At 35.6% G+C, this 20,472-nt stretch overlaps 1 protein-coding gene across 1 annotated transcript; it reads right to left on the minus strand.

The window, feature by feature from the left end:
* Positions 1 to 248: 248 nt before the first annotated feature.
* On the minus strand, positions 249 to 15,073 carry LOC128016157 (sterol 26-hydroxylase, mitochondrial). The gene is made up of 9 exons (XM_052600595.1): positions 14,719 to 15,073; positions 8,707 to 8,897; positions 5,951 to 6,150; positions 5,628 to 5,825; positions 5,053 to 5,216; positions 3,708 to 3,874; positions 2,602 to 2,683; positions 2,314 to 2,520; positions 249 to 1,136 (listed from the first exon to the last, which is right to left on the minus strand). The coding sequence occupies exons 1-9, from the start codon at positions 14,959 to 14,961 to the stop codon at positions 1,020 to 1,022; spliced, it is 1,569 nt and encodes a 522-aa protein (XP_052456555.1). The 5' UTR covers positions 14,962 to 15,073; the 3' UTR covers positions 249 to 1,019.
* Positions 15,074 to 20,472: the final 5,399 nt, after the last annotated feature.

Below are 20,472 nucleotides of genomic sequence, written 5' to 3' on the forward strand. Positions count from 1 at the left end.
TTCACTACATAATTTTTTAACAAAAAACATTGGTAAAATATATATTTGGGAGTCGATATATAGTTTGTCAAGATTAGATTAGATTTAATTATAATATAGTGAAGTAAATGTAGGCGTCCCACAGAGGGGACGGGTGACAGTTATCAGGTAGTCAGAGCAAAATCGTGTATACTTCAATAGAAATATTTCCTTTAGCACAAGTTTACACACATAAAATGGAAAGTACAATTATTGCACTGCAACAGAACCACTGAAATTGATCTTTATTGATAAGAACAGCTACAGTGTTATAGTATCTGGATACAATTACAGTTCTTATTTTAAATTAATTTAAAAAACTATATTTTCTGTTTTCATTTCAATTTGAGTTATTTCAGTACATCAAGGTATACAAAAATAAAATGAGAAAAGCTGCCTTTGCAACTACGGTAACTGAAATGCAATAAGCTTTTATCTCTTTTTTTCTTTTTTTTCTTTTCTAGTTCATTCTGTTTCTATTTAAACTTTTAATAAGTAAGCCTGGCTCAAAACATATAGCTAGGAAAGTGCAGATTTCCAAAGGATGTCCTTTGGTTAAAGTTTGAACAAATGCCATAACATCAATATAAAATTATATATAAGATATAAAATAGATAGATAGATAAAAACACAGTCAGAAAACATTTGGAAGAACATACTTTCTGCTTGATCAGACACAAGGCCATAGCAAATAGCAGGTTTTGTAAGCTGTCACTGCCACCAGAACATGAAGAGAAGGTTTCTTCTGCCTCTTCCAATATGCTTTCTATCCAGACTGTTAAAGAGCAATTCTTTAATAATGCAACCCAGGTGATTTGCACACTTCAGCTTTAAATCCCTCTAATAATATTTAAGATCAATTGTGATTTATTTTAAAAGCTGGCCCACTTTTACCTAACTCCTACCCTAAATTAACACAAGCAGCATTTCACAGAAACAGGTAGGAGCCACTAGGACATTTAAGGCAAATTGATTTGAATCAATAGTACTGGTGGCTGGTTTCAAGCCCGAGGGATAAACTGCAGGTCAATGGGTTTGGAGGGAATGAGCAGGGTTCTGGTTTTGGGCTGTATAGATGGGGCTCCTTCCTCCGTTCTGACCTCATAATGCTGCATCAGCTGTGGGGTGGAAAGTGAAGGGTTAAATAAACGAGAGCGAGAGAAATAACGATAGTGAGGTAACAGAAGTTTAAACATCAACTACAAATAAGATATTAAGTGAAAAGTTTGGACACTGAAGGTATTTCTTATAAAACAGACTAAAATCTTCAACAACGACAACAAAAATCAATAAAGCTTTTTGATTTAAAGGTTTCTTTAAAGTTAAAGAAATCTAGTATTAGAGACAAATCCACATTTTGCCAAAATGAATTTCTTTATCAAATCTAAATTTTCATAGTTTTAAATATTACATTTCATTAGTGTAAATTTATTCACTAGTACATAACTCCTATACTTTCATTTTGTGATATTTTATATTTTTTTTATGACTTTTATTCTGTGTAAATGTGTAAAATATTAATAATAAAGAATGGGTAGGAGTGTCCATACTTTTGATTAGGACTAGGCAGATCTTTAATTATGTGTTTCTACTCTAATTCATAAAAAAATAAAAAAAATAAAAAAATAATGGTGGCTGTTATAAAAACTAGTTTTGATGTCAAATTTATTAAAATATGCAATAAATAAAGACATTACTACGCATTAATACGAACTATGTAATAAAGTGCACATGTTTAACAAGATTCTGCTCTTTAGAGTAATTTTTTCTAGGTAAATATTGAGTTAAGGACGTTGAATGGTTTTCCTGAGATAAATGTCATGTTACATGGTATTGCTTAAATTGACATCTTTCCACTGTTGAAAAACTGATTGAGGCATTATGTGAAACATGAAATATTTTAGTGAGTTGTACTGTATCTTTCAGCGTAGTGCACCTTCTGGATCTCATTCATGTTTATTTACTACTAAAACTAGTACTAAAGCGGATTAATTGAATGAATTGACTTTTTCTTATATATCAAAACTAATAAAGCTTATTGTGATTATTGGATGGTAGGTGAGCTACAAATAATGTTTAGTGAATAACTGTTCACACAAAGAGTGAAAGATCAATTTGAAATCTGGGGATCAAAATGTCAATTGATTAAAAATGACTAATCAATATTCTCACCCAGGAAAATAATGTAAGATTGATTTTTCTTTTTTTTCTCTTTGATTTCGCTCTTGAGCTAACAGAATATTTTTACTGGGTGTGAAACTGAACTTGCAGATAGTGTGGAAGCGTCACACTTACTCTACTTAAGGCAAAGTACATCTCCAGCTCTGCGACCCTCTTCCCCACGCAGGCCCGAACACCAACCCCAAATGGGATAGAACTGTAGGGGTGATGTTGAGAGCGAGACGGGCTGTCTCTCAACCAGCGGTCTGGAACAAAACGCTCCGGTTCAGGGAAATTCCTCTCATCGTGACTAACAGCGTAGTGACAGAGATGGAACTGTGTCTGTGAAGAGAGAGTGAAAACTGGAAGTTAGGCTAATAGATGTTGAATTACTTTATTAGATGTGTCTTCGTGGTTGGTTACCTTCTTAGGGAACCAATAATTATCCACAATTATTTCTGAATCCACAGTTAGGCGTCCGTTACCAGAAACAACAGGATACATCCTATGATTACAAAGTTTATTTCAGTTTATCGTGAACTTCTAAAGTGCAGTCAAAGATACCAAAGAAAAAGATCTCAAAATATGTAACCTGAGTCTCTTTTTATATCTTTTTGATCCTTTTTATAAGTAATTTTTTAAATATGTGTTTCAAAATAATGGTTAGGATGTTAACTGTCACAGATTGAACTGCTCAGAAAGAAGAACCATTTTTTTTATTTTGCTATTGGTGCACATTGGAAGACAAAAATAACCATTGGTTTATTCCATTCACCACTACAGAAGTTTACCCAACTTTGACTTCCACTTCTACGAAAACCCCGCAGATGTGAAACTGTTCATTATTGACGTTGGCTGGTAAGGTTTTCTCTTTATCTTGTTTGTCAGAATTGGGAATTTTGAATAAGACGTTAAGACTGTTAAAGTACTATCTTTTGCAATTTCAGCTACAAACCACAGCAAATCCAAAACAGAACAGAAGTTCACTGCATGTTCATTGTTTATCCAGAAGAAATCTACATGTTTACCGTATTTTCCGGACTATAAGTTGCACTTTTTTTCATAGTTTGGCTGGTCCTGCGACTTATAGTCAGGTGCGACTTATTTATCAAAATTAATTTGACATGAACAGAGAGAAATTAAAAACATTACCGTCTCCAGCCGCGAGAGGGCGTTCTATACTGCCAGAGATGCTGCTCAGTGCTCCTGTAGTCTACACTGAAGACATAGAGCGCCCTCTCGTGGCTGGAGACTGTAATGTTTTCTCATGGTTCTTGGTTCTAAATAAATGCGACTTATAGTCCGGTGCGACTTATATATGTTTTTTTCCTCATCATGACGTATTTTTGGACTGATGCGACTTATACTCAGGTGCGACTTATAGTCCGAAAAATACGGTAATCATTGTGGAGGACATCATTGATGTGAGCTGGACTGTTTAATTAAGGAATGAGCAAGGCACAACCTAAAAATAGTGAAGTTTGGCTACTCCTGCATGATGTGGAAAGTGTTTCTCTGATTTCCCTGACCTGAGAGTTTCTTTGATGACAGCCTTCATGTAGGGCATCCTTGTCAGGTGTTCTGTGGTCGGCAGCTCTTTATTGGGACACACAGATGTGATCTCATTATAGAGGCGGTTCTGGACTCCTGCATCGCGTGCAAGGTGGTACAAGGTCCACGATAACGTGTTGGACGTCTTTCAAGGACAAAGAAAATAGAAATACTGTCAGATGTCTTATTTGAAAATGCATTTACAGATCTCAGCTGATGTCATCATACAGACACTTGACTGGCAAAATTAACAGGTTAAATAGGAAACAGGTTAAGATATTAGCAAAAATGCTGAATGGGAGGTCATCGACCTTGTGCGTTGCTAAATGTGGGACACAATTTTAGCTAAATGCTCAGGAGATCTGATAAACAACGGCTTTGACAGACCCTAAGAGACCTTGACAGACTTTTACACAGAGATTAGGAACATAGTACAGCATGTTAAAGGTTATTATAGCTTCAGTTAGGGATGGATCAGCACATTCTGTCTGTGAAACAATATTGGGACATGTTCAAAGTTGATGTGGTGAATTACATCAGTCGTCATCCCGCTAGGACTCTTGTGTAAACTCACCTTGACCACAGCTGATTAAAAGTAACTGCAAGGATGGGTCAGAAAACGAAAGGTTGTGTTTGCAGATGCCACTTGTTGCAATAACATTTTCTAATGCAATACAATCGCATCCATTTTTAGTTATGACTCCAGTGGCCGAAAGTGACCAAATAATTTTTGGGGTCATTGTGTATATATGTAGTCTATTTATTAGTGAAATATCTGTTCACATCTGTACACATGAAGACAAGCTTTTGGCTATTAGAATTTTAGCAGAGAGAAATTTTGGTCATGATCATTCCAGTTTTATAAAGGTGTGGCAAATTAAAAACGGAAATATCTTTGAGCAAGGTTAGTGGTTCAACAGGTTCAGTGGTTTCGAAATTGATTGAATGTGTAAACTGGCAAGACAAAACCAATGCAAATGATAACCATTCACTTTATGAGTGTTACATTTTCCAGTGAATCTACGAATCACATGCATTCCGAACCACGGGACTTGGTCCATATCTGTTTGCATCATAATAAAATAGTTTTAAAAAAATTATTTGCGCATGTGTGTTTCTCCCATGTTCCTTCCTTTCACAGAAGCTTAATTTCTCTCTTGTTTTCTGCAGGTACATTAAGAAAACGCCCACTTGTCAAAACAACTGAACCAGTCGTGCAGCATATTGTTCATGGAATATGTTTAATTTCTGAATAACAGCAAATCAAATAGCTTGACCTACTTCCTCTTCGACTGTTTCAGGTGAAAACAAACATGTTCTTACCGTATCCACACCTCCCAGCAGAAGTTCAGTCAGGCTGATGTACACCTCTCCTAAGCTGAGTTTATTGCAGGACAACAGGTAGGTGAGGTACATGCCCTCCACCTGCTCTCCACGCTCAACCTGATCATGTATCTGCTTCACCTTCCTATCAATCAGACGCCGGGCTGGACAAAAGTGCAAGACACAGACAGAAAGGACAATCAGTTATACTGATGATGTTTCACAACCAGATTTATACCCAGCAACCCAGGCACCTGAAAAGTCAGCTTTGCCATCACAGGAATAAATAGCATTTTAAAATATATTAAAATAGAAAATGTTTTTCAATTGCAATAATATTTCAAAATTTTACAGTTTTACTTGTTTATCAAATAAATGTTGCTTTAGGAAGCATAAGAATCTTCTTTTCCAAAAAAAAAAAAAAAATTATTCAAAAAAATAATGAAATGAGTGTGCACAATTAAATATTGGCCGATATAAATACGATAACGACAAATAATCAAAAAAATCAATAATATACAATATGGTAATGATATATTGTGCGCCCTTAAAGAAGACATTGAATTTTAACATACCTACGTCATACAAGTCATCCCACGCCTGGACAAACCGTTTCCAGAACGGGAAGATGTGACGGGTCCAGCGTGGGAAGAAAAGAACCGTCTCTGACAGCGCCAACATATCATTAACGGCAGATATGAACCGCAGGGTGTCTGTGGGAATTTCCTCCTGTAAACAGCCTAACCGTGTTTCAAACAGGATCGACGAGATTCCTGAACAGTGGGAAAGCAAAACCACAGTCAAACTAAATCTACCAGACTACAAAAGAGTATGTATCTGTTCAAACATCACTGTGAATAGCTCCAAAATATCGTAACCATTCTGCATCCATACACACCCTCAAAGCCAAATTTGTAGAGCTCAGAGGTGAGGTCACTGATGGTGGCCTGGTCTTGACTGCGCAGACGCAGGCGTTCCACACGCTGCAGGAGATCAGACACAACCTCGTGAATGATAGGTGCATATGCTGCTGCTTCCTTCAGTTTAAGCATTTTAGGGTTCAGTGCACTGCGGATGCGATACCACTCAGGGCCTGTACTGAAAGCCACAGAAAAAAGAGACTAAATTGGTGATTTTATAAAAAATAGGCATTAGCATCCAAATGTTTGGTGTCGATTTGATTTTTTTGGTGATGATGTTTTTTTAAAGTTTTTAAATGAAGTCTCTTACTCTCACCAAGGCTGTATTTACCTGAACAGTGTGGAGGAAATGTTATTTTTATCTGAAATATTAATATTATTATTAGTATAATTTGCTGCACTGTACTAAAGAATGTTCTTTAGACTCTCTCTGAGTTCTTCAGTATGCTTGAGTTTTCGATGAGCTGAGAGACAACAGGATATCTGTTTGATCTGTATGTGTGAGACGGAAATGTTATTTTAGTTTCTTAGGCATCAGGGCTAGGGGCTACCTAGATAACTCATCTGGAGGAAATAGTTAGGCACCTTAAATGGACATATATGTTGAATATGCCTTGTGATTGGATGAGATCAAAGCATGTATAAATCTTAATGTTAATTTCGGCATTTACTAAAACATTATTAAAATCAATAGTTGTGCTTTTTAAAATTTACAAATTCACTGTGAATTAACATGAGCTAACAATAAACAACTAAATGTTCATTAACTAATATTAACAAAGATCAATAACTACTGTAATAAATGTTTTGTTCATGTTAGTTAATACATCAACTAATGGAACCTCAAAGGATAACTAAACCCTAAACCAACTTTCTTTAGTTAATGATCTGTAAGAATGGGGCTTTATTACTGCTGTCCATTGATTCAAGTAACTTTTTTTGACATTTTAGTATAAAGTGTTTTAATTCTACAATATATGGTGTAAAAAGTGTGCTGCCCTCTTCAGGTTGAACGGTGGCTACTGCAGTTGAAAACCATCTTGTTCCATCAAAAACACTGTAGCGAGTCAGGATTTGGAATTGCGAGTACTGAAAACGATCAGGATAGAGTATTTTAGCATCTATTTAGCATAGCATTCATATAGTTATTTAGATTATTTTGTGTAGCCTATGTAGTTAATTAGCATAGTTGTTAGTGTAACGTTAGTATTGTTAGAAGCATAGTTAGTTAGTAGCATAGTATTGCATCAGTTAGGATAGCTTCAAGTTAGCGTAGATTTATCTGTGTTTAGTACAGTGGTCAGGATGGTATGTAGGTGTATTGTTGCTGGTCACAACAGCACTGCTGGACTGCATGGTTTTGACTTGACTTGAAAATTAGGTGCCGCGAGTTCTCGCCTAGAGCTAGAGTGTGCAAACTACATTTTACGCAGGATTGCTTCTCCAACACAATGGAGATGGAAATGGGCTTCTCCACACAGCTTGTGAAAAAGTGATGCAATGCCTTACTCAGAGACTGGCCCCATTCTCTCTTGCACGACTGCTTCGCTAGCATCGTTGAATGCCGATCGCGATGCGGGAAGACCGCAGTTTGAGCCAGCAGCTCAAATTAATAAGGCTCAGGCGCTGGCCCTGTGTCCACAGACACCTCGACATCCTCCACTTCAGGTGAAGGTGGGGGAGAAAAGTCCTCTACTTCAAATGAATGCTCTGTTGCAAAGCTACTTGCGTCACTACAGTCACTTTCCATTTTAGCGACTCTGACAGAAGCTGTCAATTAATCCTTCACTGCGGATCTCAGGTTCATGCCCCACCCGCTCAGCCCTGCCCTCGGTTCATCCCTTCTATCTCCGCTGTGCTCTGCCCACTTTTCAGCATTTTTCAAATATTGCCACTGGGTGGAGCCAGGCTCTGACCAGGGATTTAGTTACACTTTAAAGGGGTCAACAGATTCCCATTTTTCCACAAGTTGATATGATTCTTTAGGGTCTTAATGAAAATTCTGTAACATAGTTTGGTTTAAATTTTTTTCGGTAACGTAAAAAACCTTTTTCACCCTGTCAAAAACAGCTCTTTTCAGAGCATGTAGTTTTGTAGCATTTTCCTTTAAATGTAAATGAGCTCTTTTGACTTCGCTTCCTCTCTTCAGAGCTGCTCTCTGAGGGACTGTTTACTTTAGCCACATTTATCGTGAAACTTGCTAATTAACTGCAAACTGCAAACTGCAACTGCAAACGCGTCCTGTGTGAAAGCACAATGACTCCGTGCTGCTTCTGCTCCACATACGTAACGCACACGGACTGCATACGCACTGAAGACAGAGTATGTGTGAAACAGGTGTAAGGTAAGACAACCAGTCCAGACCAGTCAGTTACACTAAAGGTAAAACATTCTTGCCACATTTCATAACATATCAGTATGTATATACTACAAAATGGCAATCGGTCAATCAAACTAAAATTCTGTTAACCTTGAGATTCAACATTCAAAAAGATTATCAGGGAATAAAAACGTTTGTACTGTTTGGCACACAGAGCTGTTAAATTGCTTTGTTAATGTGGTGTAAAGAATCACTGAGGCTGATTTTATCATACTTTAATGATGTTATTATTCATTTATTTATTTATTTTGCATACTCTTGAAGATAGAAAGCTCTGGTCTTGTTACACTGACAAAAAAAAAAAAGTCATACAGGTTTGGCATGACAGACCTTGTGAAGGAGGGAAGTGCTTACTCTACATGAAGTCCATACGCCTGTCCTCTCATGTCTCTGTATTCTTTCCAGTGAGGCAGATCAGTCCGCACTGGATAACGGCCCTCCTGTCGGATCACCTGTGCAATCAGTTCAGCCGTTGCCACATTTACCACATCAAACGGCCCAAAGCGGGACCGCCAGATCGGACCATACAGGCGCTTATGCTCCACCTGCACAATAGATGTGAGATAAAAAAAAAAATCATTTTGTGTATTGCCAATTATTCATCACACACATTAGGCCATTTAGCTAATTACAATTATCCTCCCAGGAGTAACCTACAGTTAAATATGAGTTGTGTCATTGTGTAAAATGTTTGAATATCAACTCCTAATTTAGAATTAACCTCTCAGGTTTCATTAAATCAATCTCAGTTTGTCTTTCAAAGCTTGCCTAAACTCTTATGAGACTTTGGAACGACATAAGGCTAAGTAAATGAATACAGAATTAAAATTACCGTGAGAATTATCCCTTTAAAAAGCTAATTTATAAACACAAACACACCCTGTTTTCCTATGGGTGGACAAACTGCCGTAAATAACACCATTAGTTAAACCAGAACTTGGCATGTCAAGTCCTTTAAACAAACAAAAATGCTATTATGACAGAACAGCCTCCAAGTTTTCTGACTGGCCAAATTGTGTGGGCTGTATTCAAATTCCTTGTTGTTAACAGAGTGACACAGAGAAAGAACAAAATGTCACCCCCCTAGTAAATGTGCTCAGACAGCTGACCTACATAGTTCTACATAAACAAACATAAATATGGCAAGACGTTTTAACCTTTATTACCAAAAGATAACTACCAATTTTATAGTACCTTTTTTTTTCCTACAAAGTAATGCCTTTATTCCTGCCATTAACTATAGTTTTTAGTATATATCCCTGCTTTCCTAGAAGTAATAGACATTAGTATGAATTTATTACACACTGGTTTGCATTAGGGCTGTCACTTTTGTGAAAAAAATCATTTTCGATTTTTAAGACATAAGTGTTAATTGCAGGGTTCCCACGCTTCTTGAAAGTACTTGAAAGTGCTTGAATTTCAGACATATGGATTCAAGGCCTGGAAAGTACTTGAAAACTAACATAGGTCCTTGAAAGTGCTTGAATTAAATTTGAAATCAGTTTTGTTTGTGCTGCTATTTTTTAAATTGTCCAATATGTGCTTCTGTCAAAAACAGAACTAAACACGGGAGGTTATCTGTTTGATCTCTGACGTGATCGTGCGGAGCACCGCAAAGTTGATTCTGTGCTTGCTTGATCTAATATTTTGTTTTGTTTTTTTAAATGTTGTCAATTTAAGTAGCAAATCAGAATAGCTAAAAAAATCTATGCATATATTTTGAGAAAAAGGTCTTCTTTATGATTTTCTGTTTTGTTTATGTTAATTAAAGCAACGTTTTTTAAATAACGAAAGAATATGTAAATGTATGGTATTTAGGGTGAAAAGCGACCCTGCTGTAGTGACTAAAGGTGCCGTGATTAACATGATAATTAACAGACCGCTGACTTTTCCATTTGTTGACATGATATGGTTAGATTCAGTTGCTAAATACCATATTATGTTGGGTGTCCTTGGAGATAATCACCATGTTTAGAATGAAACCATCATATTTAAAAACATTATATTAATCCATGTGCATTGTTCAAATTCACTACCCTTTCGTTAACTTTGGGATGAAAACATCCACTCAGTTGAACTGTAAAAATGTATCGGATAAATATATATTTTTTTTTTTGCATAAATCTATTAATCAACCTCAGTCTTGATCAAAACTACCAAATGTTTTTTTTTTTAAATCCAAGATTTTAACTCTTTAATTGCCAAGTTCTTAAATGATATCACTGATTTTGGGGGGGGGGGGGGGGGGGGGACAAACAAAATTACTTATTTTCAATATAAAATTAATCGTGGCCAGATTTTTGATTGCAAAGACATGACACCATATTATCATGCATTCTTGATTGTTTGTGGTTTTCCCTGTTGGGAAGAGGTACATTTTTTTATTTTTACAGTTGATCACTAGGTGTGACAATTAACCCTTTAGATAGGCCTGTGCAAAATAAGTCTTAGTTTCTGGCTTGTATATGGAGTATAACAGCAAATTATAGTGTTTGTGTGTGTGTGTGAGATTCTTGATTGTTGGTGGTTTTCCCTGTTGGTAAGAGGTAACATTTGTTATTTTTACAGTTGATCACTAGGTGGGACCATTAACCCTTTAGATAGGCCTGTGTAAAAAAGGCTTAGTTTCTGGCTTGTATATGGAGTTAAATGGAGTATAACACCATATTATATTGTGTGTGTATGTGTGTGTGAGAGAGAAAGAGAGAGAGAGAGAGAGAGTGAGAGAGACCTTTGCGCTATTACCTTGATGTATTTGAGAAAATCAAAATGTACACCTCAGCTTTCAGAACTACATGGAGTAAACAAAAGTGTATTTATGCACCTGCTGCCTTTTGATGGTGGTGATAAGTATAGACTAAACAAAGTACGTGGATTTAGACACTTGCATGTCATCCTGCTGGTCATTTAATGGTGAGAAGAGCAGCAAGCAACATGAGAAAGGGCTCGACTTGTACTGAAGTTTTAGAAATGACTATGCAGCTTGACCCCTCCAGCAAGCTGCAGCTTATTTGAAGTTGGTATTGTATTTTGGTTCATAATACATTTTGTTCATAGATCTGATGCAAAGTAGATTTTTTTTTACAGGATTTTAAGGTTTTAAACCGTTTTACTATCAAGAAAAGAAGAGCATTTCACACATAGGCCATCCGTACTTTCACCATCAAAAGGCAGCAGCTGCATAAACACACTTCTTTTTTTATTGTTTACTCCATGTATTTCTGAGAGCTGAGGTGCATATTTGGATTTTTTCAGATACATCAAGGTAAGTGCACAAAGGTCTCTCTTTCTCTCTCTGTCTCTCTCTCACGCATACACACACACACACACACACACTATAGTTTGCTGTTATACTCCATATAACTCCATATACAAGCAAAGAAACTAAGCCTTTTTTTCACAGGCCTATCTAAAGGGTTAATGGTCGCGTAAGAGTTAATGAAGGGAGACGTAAAAGACTGGACATTGCGTTGGTTTCATATGGATTACTTTATTACTTAATATTTGTTGTTGATAAGACTTGCTTAGTTTAAAAGTAGACAAAACAAGATTTCTATAGAAATATCTCTCATATCTCTTTGAAGAGTATTTGTTGAGTTTCAGTTCATTTTCATGACGCATTTCTAAATGAAGATCACGCAGACCAAGGCTGCAGACAGCGCACTCTGTTTTCTTTATTTTATAAATGCACAAAGTTTTCTCATTATGTGTGCATACAAATTAAAGTAGACTCTTTACAGATTCGATTGATGTATTGCTCTTACCTGTATGATCAAAACTGAAAGTGCAATTTAAGTTCTTTTCGGCGGTATGCCACAAAACGCCTATATGCATAGACTAAACAAAAAAATATTTAGTGATTGTTTTATTAAGTGAATATTTATATTATAAAAATATTATACAAAATTATATATATAAAAATATTAAGTGATTGTTTTGAACAAGTATTAACTTAAACATTATAAAAAATAAAAATGAAAAAATAAAAAACGTATTTTAGCTTAAACGGTTATTCCGGTTGCACGATCCTTCAAAAATAATTCTGATATTCTGATTTGCTGCTAAAAAACACTTATTATGATAATGTTGAAAACAGCGGAGTAGAATTTTTTCAGGTTTCTTTGATGAATAGAAAATTCAGAAGAACAGCATTTATCTGAAATATAAATCTTTTGTAAAATGATGTCTTTATCATCCTTTCTAAATAAAAGTATTCATTTCCATAATTTATTTTCCAAAAAATAGACTCTAAGCTTTTGAATGGTATAGGGTATAATGTTGCGAAAGCTTTTTGTTTCACATAAATGCTGAATTTTGGATCCTTCTATTCATCAAAGAATACTGAAAAATGTAGCATCTGTTTTAAATATTGATCATCAGCAAATCATCATATCAGAATGATTTCTGAAGGATGTGACACTGAAGACTGGAGTAATGATGCTGAAAATACAGCTTTGATCACAGGAATAAGTTACAATTTACAATAAGTTCAAATAGAAAACAGTTATTTTAAATAGTAAAAATATTTCACAATTGCTTTTGCTGTACTTTGGATCAAATCAATGCAGGCTTGGTGGGCAGAAGAGACTCAAAACATTAAAAATCTTATGTAAAAAAAACTGTAGATTGATAGGCTATATTGATTACAGAATTATTATATTGTAATGTTTTATATTATATTGTAATGTTATAAATATATATGTGTGTGTGTGTGTGTGTGTGTGTGTGTGTGTGTGTGTGTGTGTGTGTGTGTGTGTGTGTGTGTGTGTGTGTGTAATTTTGGTCCCCCTCACTTCTGAAAAGATGGCTATGTCCCTTTACGTCTTTATTGAGTGAATGTGCAAATGTTTAATATTAACAGGTTTTACTATGTTATTAAAACATTTAACAGCTTTTTATTAAAAAAAACAAAAGCTGAGAAAAATTTATTCTTAATTTAAAAACTCTTTAAAAACCAGTGTTATACATTTTTAACAATATTTCAGAAACTGCTTTTGAATATTACCAGTATTGAATTTAATGGATTTCAAGTCCTTTAAACACGACTGTCTAAAATGCTTTAATTTTATAATACCTACACATTCAAAACATGATTATTACTTATTATTATTACATTATTTACTTTATGTAAATATTAAGTGTAAGTGAAATGGTAAGTACAGTAAAGACATTCATGATGTTATGTGCTGGGAGTGTGAATTTCAAAGGTGCTTGATTTAATAAAATGGTGCTTTAAAAAGTCCTTGAAAGTCCAGTGAATCTGGTGTTCATGAAAGTGTGGGAACCCTATAATTGAATCTATTGTAAAATTGATTTTCCATGTCAAAAAAAAAAGTTGATTCCTTTTTCAACGTCAAATAACGGACGAACGTAAAGAGAGCGCTGGAAACTCACAAGTCAGCAATATATCTTATTTATTGGCATGAAGTTTCGTGCAGAATAACAAACAGCAAAATATATATGTTCAGAGGGGACGGCTGCCATAACAAAAGAAAAACATCAGTGCAGGCTTTAACCCGGCTGCATTTATGATTGAGGCAATTCAAAAATCTCCAAGATTATTTTAAATAATGATTCAATCCATTTCAAACAACTATATATATATATATATATATAAACAATTGTAGCTAGTAGAGAGTCATGCTATAAGTAACATTTGGATAAATAAAAATGTCTAAAAATTAGGTAATTAGTATTTAACATCTAATTTCTAGTATCTCGTTAATAAATTATGCCAAATATTGGAATAGTTACAATTAACTAAGAAATAAATACTAGTTCCTAATAATTATTTACTAGCAAAACTAGAAAAACACCTGGAATGCACTTCTGTCAAAATTTATAGGCCTAGCTTATATCTAAACCACAGAAGGCTATACAATTCTAAAGTACTGGGACTGTTGGAATAATTTCTTGCATCTGACAGATAAGCTAGTTGCTAGAGAAACTGGAAAAGATACAGTACAAGTCATAATTGGATTAATATTTCGATATTAGTCAGATTTAAGGAATACATATTAAAATGGCTTTCCATATTGCGTTCACATTTCACAGTTATCAGATACCGGCATCAGACAGGATTTCCTGAGTCTTTACATAGGCTTATATTATGCTTGTTGATTAGAAAAATCATAACAATGTTCCTTAACAAATCATTCGCTCCTGTACGAGTAGTTGGCAAAGTCTCAGCAATTTATATAGTTTCATATATAGGCTATTTATATTTAAACATTATGATTTGATGTATTAATTATTGTTTGCATCTTAAAACACGCCGAAAGAAACATTTATTCATGTTAAGCAGCAGTATGAGCATACAGACCACTTGAAAAAGCATTTAAAAAATAAATTATAATAAAGTTTTACCTGCATTGCATGACTTTTGTCCGCGTATCCTTTGACGAAGAGCCAGTAGACAGTTGTGGCCAGACTGGGTCCCGGTAGATCATCTATGGTTTTGTATTTTCCAGTGATTGATGTAGCGCTGTGAAACTCTACACCACCTGTTTGAGACTTCAGGGTTCGTGCTATGAATTCATAAAATGGTGCATATGTTTTACCAACATGAACTGCGACACGATCAGCTTTCACTAGAGCAGAAGACAACATGATGCTTTGGCGTCGGTCGCACGAATATCTGATAGATCACATTCTAGATGATGTTTTGTCAAACTCTGGGCGGGATCGTCCAGTCCCCGCTGGGTTTTGAACCACAGCACAGATCGGTGAGCACACAGTGGAGTAAAGCAGTCACGCGCTTCAATCTGCGCTTCAAGTTCACTGCGCGTCTACTCGGCGGTGCGTGGTAGATTGTAGAAGGTGCGAGCGTGTTCAAGGAAATCTTCTTTAGGAAATCCTCCTTCGGTTGACATATTTATTCATATTCGTATTCATATTCACGGCCTTCTGTTTATGTTTTCAACAGTTTGTTTTGTTATAATTATGTGTTATTAGCGGATGGCAAATGAAACTGTTATTGTATGGTGTATTCTGCTTATGTGGAGAAAATCATTCAGAATCAGAATCAGAAAGAGCTTTATTGCCAAGTATGCTTACGCATACAAGGAATTTGTTTTAGTGACATAAGCTTCCAGTACACAGAGACAACACAGAAAAAAAAAAAAAGAAAAAAAAGAGATTTACAAATTGGCAAATAAATAAGTGTATAAACAATTGTGCTATAAATGATAATGGAATAGGATTGAGTGAGATGCAGGAATGTTCTAGGATGGAGGGTTAACAAATAAATATAAGGATATTGCACGTTTATAAGCCGGGAACATTAAGTAGGGAACATTTAACTGTTCATGAGGTAGATTGCCTGGGGGAAGAAGTTGTTCTTGTGCCTTGCTGTTCTGGTGTTTGCGGCTCTGAGGCGCCGGCCAGATGGCAAAAGTTCAAAGATGGGGTGACTTGGATGTGGGGGATCCAGTAAGATGGGGGGGGGGGGGGGGGGGGGGGGTTATTAAAAAGTACAAAACCAAAACCGAACTGTTTTCATTTCACTATTTCATTATTTAGTAACTGCATGCCAAAATGCAGAACAAAATTAAAACAAATAACAAAATTAAAATCAAATTGTTTTCTGCTATCTCCACCAGACTTTTGTTCTACCTGGCCTCAAGTACCACTGTTGTAATTTTCATATCATTTTACTGTATCATTATTTAATAATTGCATGTCTAAGAAAAGAAATAAATGCTGATTAGCTTTCTTTCACCATTCACATGTTGTGCAAAGGACAGTTGGCTGTCAGTAATAGTGCCCAAATTTGTAAAGGATTCAATCTGTTCCACTTCCTGCCCCCCCTTACCTAAGTGGTTCATAAAGTGAAGAATACATTTTGAGTGGACGAACCCCCCCACAACACAACTCTTTGGTCTAGTTTATGTTCAGATTTAGGGGACTGTTATGGAACCAACCAACCATGGATTCAACAAATTGCCTGTATATGACCAAGGACTGCTTGTCTGTCATACAAGCAACCAAAGCCATTTCATCTGCGTATTTCAAGAGTGACATACCCTTAATTCAACACATGATTTCATTTGTGTATATAGAAAATAAAATGGGTGATAAGACACAACCTTGTGGAACTCCTGTATTTATAATAATACTACTAGATTTATGATCATACATTGTAACATATTGGGGTCTATTCATTAAAAAAATCCTTAATCCATAGCACAAGAGTCAGATTAACTTGCAATTTTTGAAGGCGGTCCAACAATGAATTAATATTAACTATGTTAAAAGCAGATGTAAAATCCATAAATAAAATCCTAACAAGCGCGTTGGGAGCATCCAAATGTCTAGTAACAGTATCTAAAAGAGTTAGACAAGCATCTTCATCTCCCCGTTTCGACTTGTAGGCAAACTGAAGCGGGTCTAAATACTGACTTACACTGGCAGAAAGCTCCCCTACTACCACCCTCTCCATGTATTTACAGAGAACCGCGGTAAGTGTCAAAGGTCTGAAATTCTCCATCTCTTTAGCATTAGATTGTTTAGGAACAGGAATTATCATCGTCTCTTCCCATGCTTTTGGAACATGTCCAGTGTTTAATGACCACTGGAAGAGCTGAGTCACTATTCCACCTAACTGAGCCAAACACTCCTTCAATATACGGCTTCCAAGACCATCTGGGCCTGGAACTTTCCCTACTTTAACCTAGAAAGAATGGAAATGACCCTTTGCTCATCCACACTTGACAGGAGTGGGAGCATTACTATCATTAAAAAGGTACCAGACCTTCACAAAGCTGACCACATTGAACCTTGCATAAAAATTGTTCAACTGATCCACAAAGGAAATATGATCTGAACACTGCAATCAAGCTAAAACCTGCTTTCCCATCATCATATTAAGATTCTGCCATGCAGTTTTTGTATTCCCTCTTGTAAATCTCTCCTCCATTCTATCTTTATATCGGAGCTTAGCTACCCTTGTTTTAATCTTCAGTTCCTTACTCAGTTCATTTACACACCTTTTGTCACCTTCAATAAATGCCTCCTTTTTTATTGATACAGTGTTTCATTTCTTTACTGACCCATGGCTTATTGTTTGAATAAAGTTTGACCTCATCTGGATAACATTACCAGCACAAAAAGACATATATGAGCCAACAAAGTCATTAAGTATATCCAAATTCCCCTGGCTGCTCCAGAAAAACATCTCCCAGGTGAGTTGCTTCAAAACACCCCCTCAGAGTTTCCACAGAGTCATTATTCCAAACCTGAATGGTCTTTGTTTGAATCTTATGTGATTTCAAACACTGTCTATATTTTGGCAACAAAATGCATCCTAGCAATTGCACTTTCTGTCCCATTTTCCTACACACATAAGAAGCGTTCCTTAATATGTTAGCCGATTCTTTCAAATCATATGTATTCAGAGTGACCCTGACCCTGACTATCAGTGTATTAATTTTCAAGGCATTTTACTGTATAGTTTCTGAAAAAAACTAAACGCAAAATCACCCAAAACATCAAACTTCATTGTTGCACGTGCACTTTTTTCCATTTCCAAAATTCATAAAAAGGGTTCCTGTCACAGGGTGAGCCTGCGACTATGCATGGACTACACACACATACACCGGTGTCATGTATTGTAGTGGGTTAGCCGACATAGATTCATGTAGGCATGGACCTGTGTAACATTCGATGTCACTGTGTGTTTTAAATTGGCTGTATGATGTCCTGTATGTAGTTTTACCTGAGTTATGTGAGAACTAGCAACCATAACATGAGTGCCTATGATTATAGCATAATAGAATTGTCTTTTCGCATATATAGAAATAAATCACCACTACAAGTATTTGATTCACATAGTTTATTGAATACAGTGTAAGAGAGATGCAGATTATGCTTACCACAGTTCTTTTGTCCATGTTATTTCCAAGAGTCATTTGCCAAACCTGTTCAGTTAGACATCCAGTCTATTTATAGGTCTTTGTGTCCGCCATCTTGTTCCTGTGAGTGATGTCACCGGAGAGTCCATTCTCATAGCTGTAAGGGAGGAAGGTTTCTCAAGTTATTTGTTTCCTTTGAATATGTATGTTATGTATACTTGTATATGACTTCTTGTATGTATGTTTATTTGTATTTTATTATTTTTGTGATGGTTTTTGTTATTTTCAGTATGCATTCGTATGATGTAGGTGAAACGTGTTACCTTTCATATGGTATGTTCTGGAGTAGGAGGAGTCGGGCCTATAAGATGGCTCCAGAACGATAGCAGGATAGTTCAGAGATAGGAGGCGAGGAGAGAGTCTCTGGGGAAGTGCTGCTCATGTAGGGCAGTTGCACATACAGGTCAGGTTGTGTTTATTGATATAGATTGCTTTGACCTTATGTTTGGTGCAGTTTATATTCTGTTGTATCTACGGTTTTTTTTGTTGTTGTTTTGTTTTCTTCCCACCACTATTGAGTGACTGTCACTGTGCACCGTAATAAAAAGCCCTGTTAACCATGACCAACTGTTCCCTCTGTCAATCGGAGCCTCCAACCGCTCGAGCCATTCGTAACGGTTCCTTTATAGCTTAGCTCATTCTTTCAATTCATAAGTATTCAGAGTGACCCAGATTATCGCTTAAAAAAAAAGTCAAATATGTTTTACTGTATAATTTTGGAGAAAATTCTCAATTCCCAAGTGTCTAAGTGAATAAACACTTCTACACTATGTTCTATGTTCAAACACTCATAAAAATCTTTCCTTTATAGGTTTGCTCGTTCTTTCAATTGATTGCAGTTCACTGTCACCCTGACTATTATTACTGTATTAATTCACATAATAATAAGTCATTAAGAGCACCAAAAGAAGTCAGGCTCTAATTGATGGCATTTACAATAAGACCTGGCTAAACTTATTTAGCTCTTGCTTCCTGTTAAATGCCCTAATTTGAAACATACCTTATCTATTGAGATTAAAATTGCTATTATTTATAGTAGTCTATTATTGTTTCAGTGTAAATTGTAGAAAACGGTCATGTTTCGATGGGAAAAATTGTTGAGGTTTCCTTTCCTTTATTTTTATTTGTTGCTGTTTTTATTATACAGAATGCTTGTAACTAATTATAGTCCTCCTGCCTCTGCAGAACTTCTTGGTGCCATTCTTCCACAGCCTCTGCTGCCGCTTACTCCTACAATAATTTAATGATAATAATAATACAATTTATTAGGCACCTTTCAATACTCAGTGACACCTTGAAATAACAGTAGGCTATTGACTGATCGACTGCAATACATCCTAATGTAATTTAAAGAGTTTTATTAAGACTGAAATACAGAAATAAGATGTGATAGGGATTATGTGACCTATATGACATTTCACACATACAAATGCACAAATTTTGTATGCTATTAAACAAAAGCCTGATATAAGAAGATGATTTTAGGTGTATGCATCAGTGTGCAGAAGACAGTCAATAAATGTTCCCAGGTGTTGTTGCCACAGTAGGCACTGTTGTGCAGTCTGATGGGATATACAACAGTGTGCCCAAAGTGATATTATTCCTTAAGATGCACAAAGTTGTTTTCTGAAACAAGAAAGGCAAATAAAAAAAGGTAAAATATAAATAGCATGTATTTATATAAAATGCATAATATTTATAAAAGTACATAGAATACGATAAAATACAGTTAAGTAAAATTAAAATAAAAGTGTGATAATTTTCAAACAACGGCACTGATACTATTTTACTTATTTTTACTTTGCGTTGTCAACTATCTTACCATGTGTAATCTTGTTGTATCTGGATTTTAATTGAGATTTATCATTTTAATTCAATTGTAATCGATCAGTTACAGGTAAGGAGAAACAAGAAATCTTAGCTAAGTAGACTTATTCAACAAACACAGCAAAACAAATAATAGCTTTGCAGGCATAATCACCATTAACCAATGCAACAACCTCAGGGCTATAAAAGCGAAGACATAAGAAATTTAACTAAAAATTATAAACCATGGACACAAATAAGGACCGCTCAAAGAGGTGATTAATCAGTTCCTAAGGTTAAAATGAAGATTTTAACTTATTTAAATGTGACACTAATAACTCAAGTGTATGTTGTCAGAAGGGTATTTCCTAGCAATTTTGACCAATACTATTTATGAAACAAG

Source organism: Carassius gibelio, chromosome A6 (assembly GCF_023724105.1).
Source record: "Carassius gibelio isolate Cgi1373 ecotype wild population from Czech Republic chromosome A6, carGib1.2-hapl.c, whole genome shotgun sequence".
Lineage (NCBI taxonomy): Eukaryota > Metazoa > Chordata > Actinopteri > Cypriniformes > Cyprinidae > Carassius > Carassius gibelio.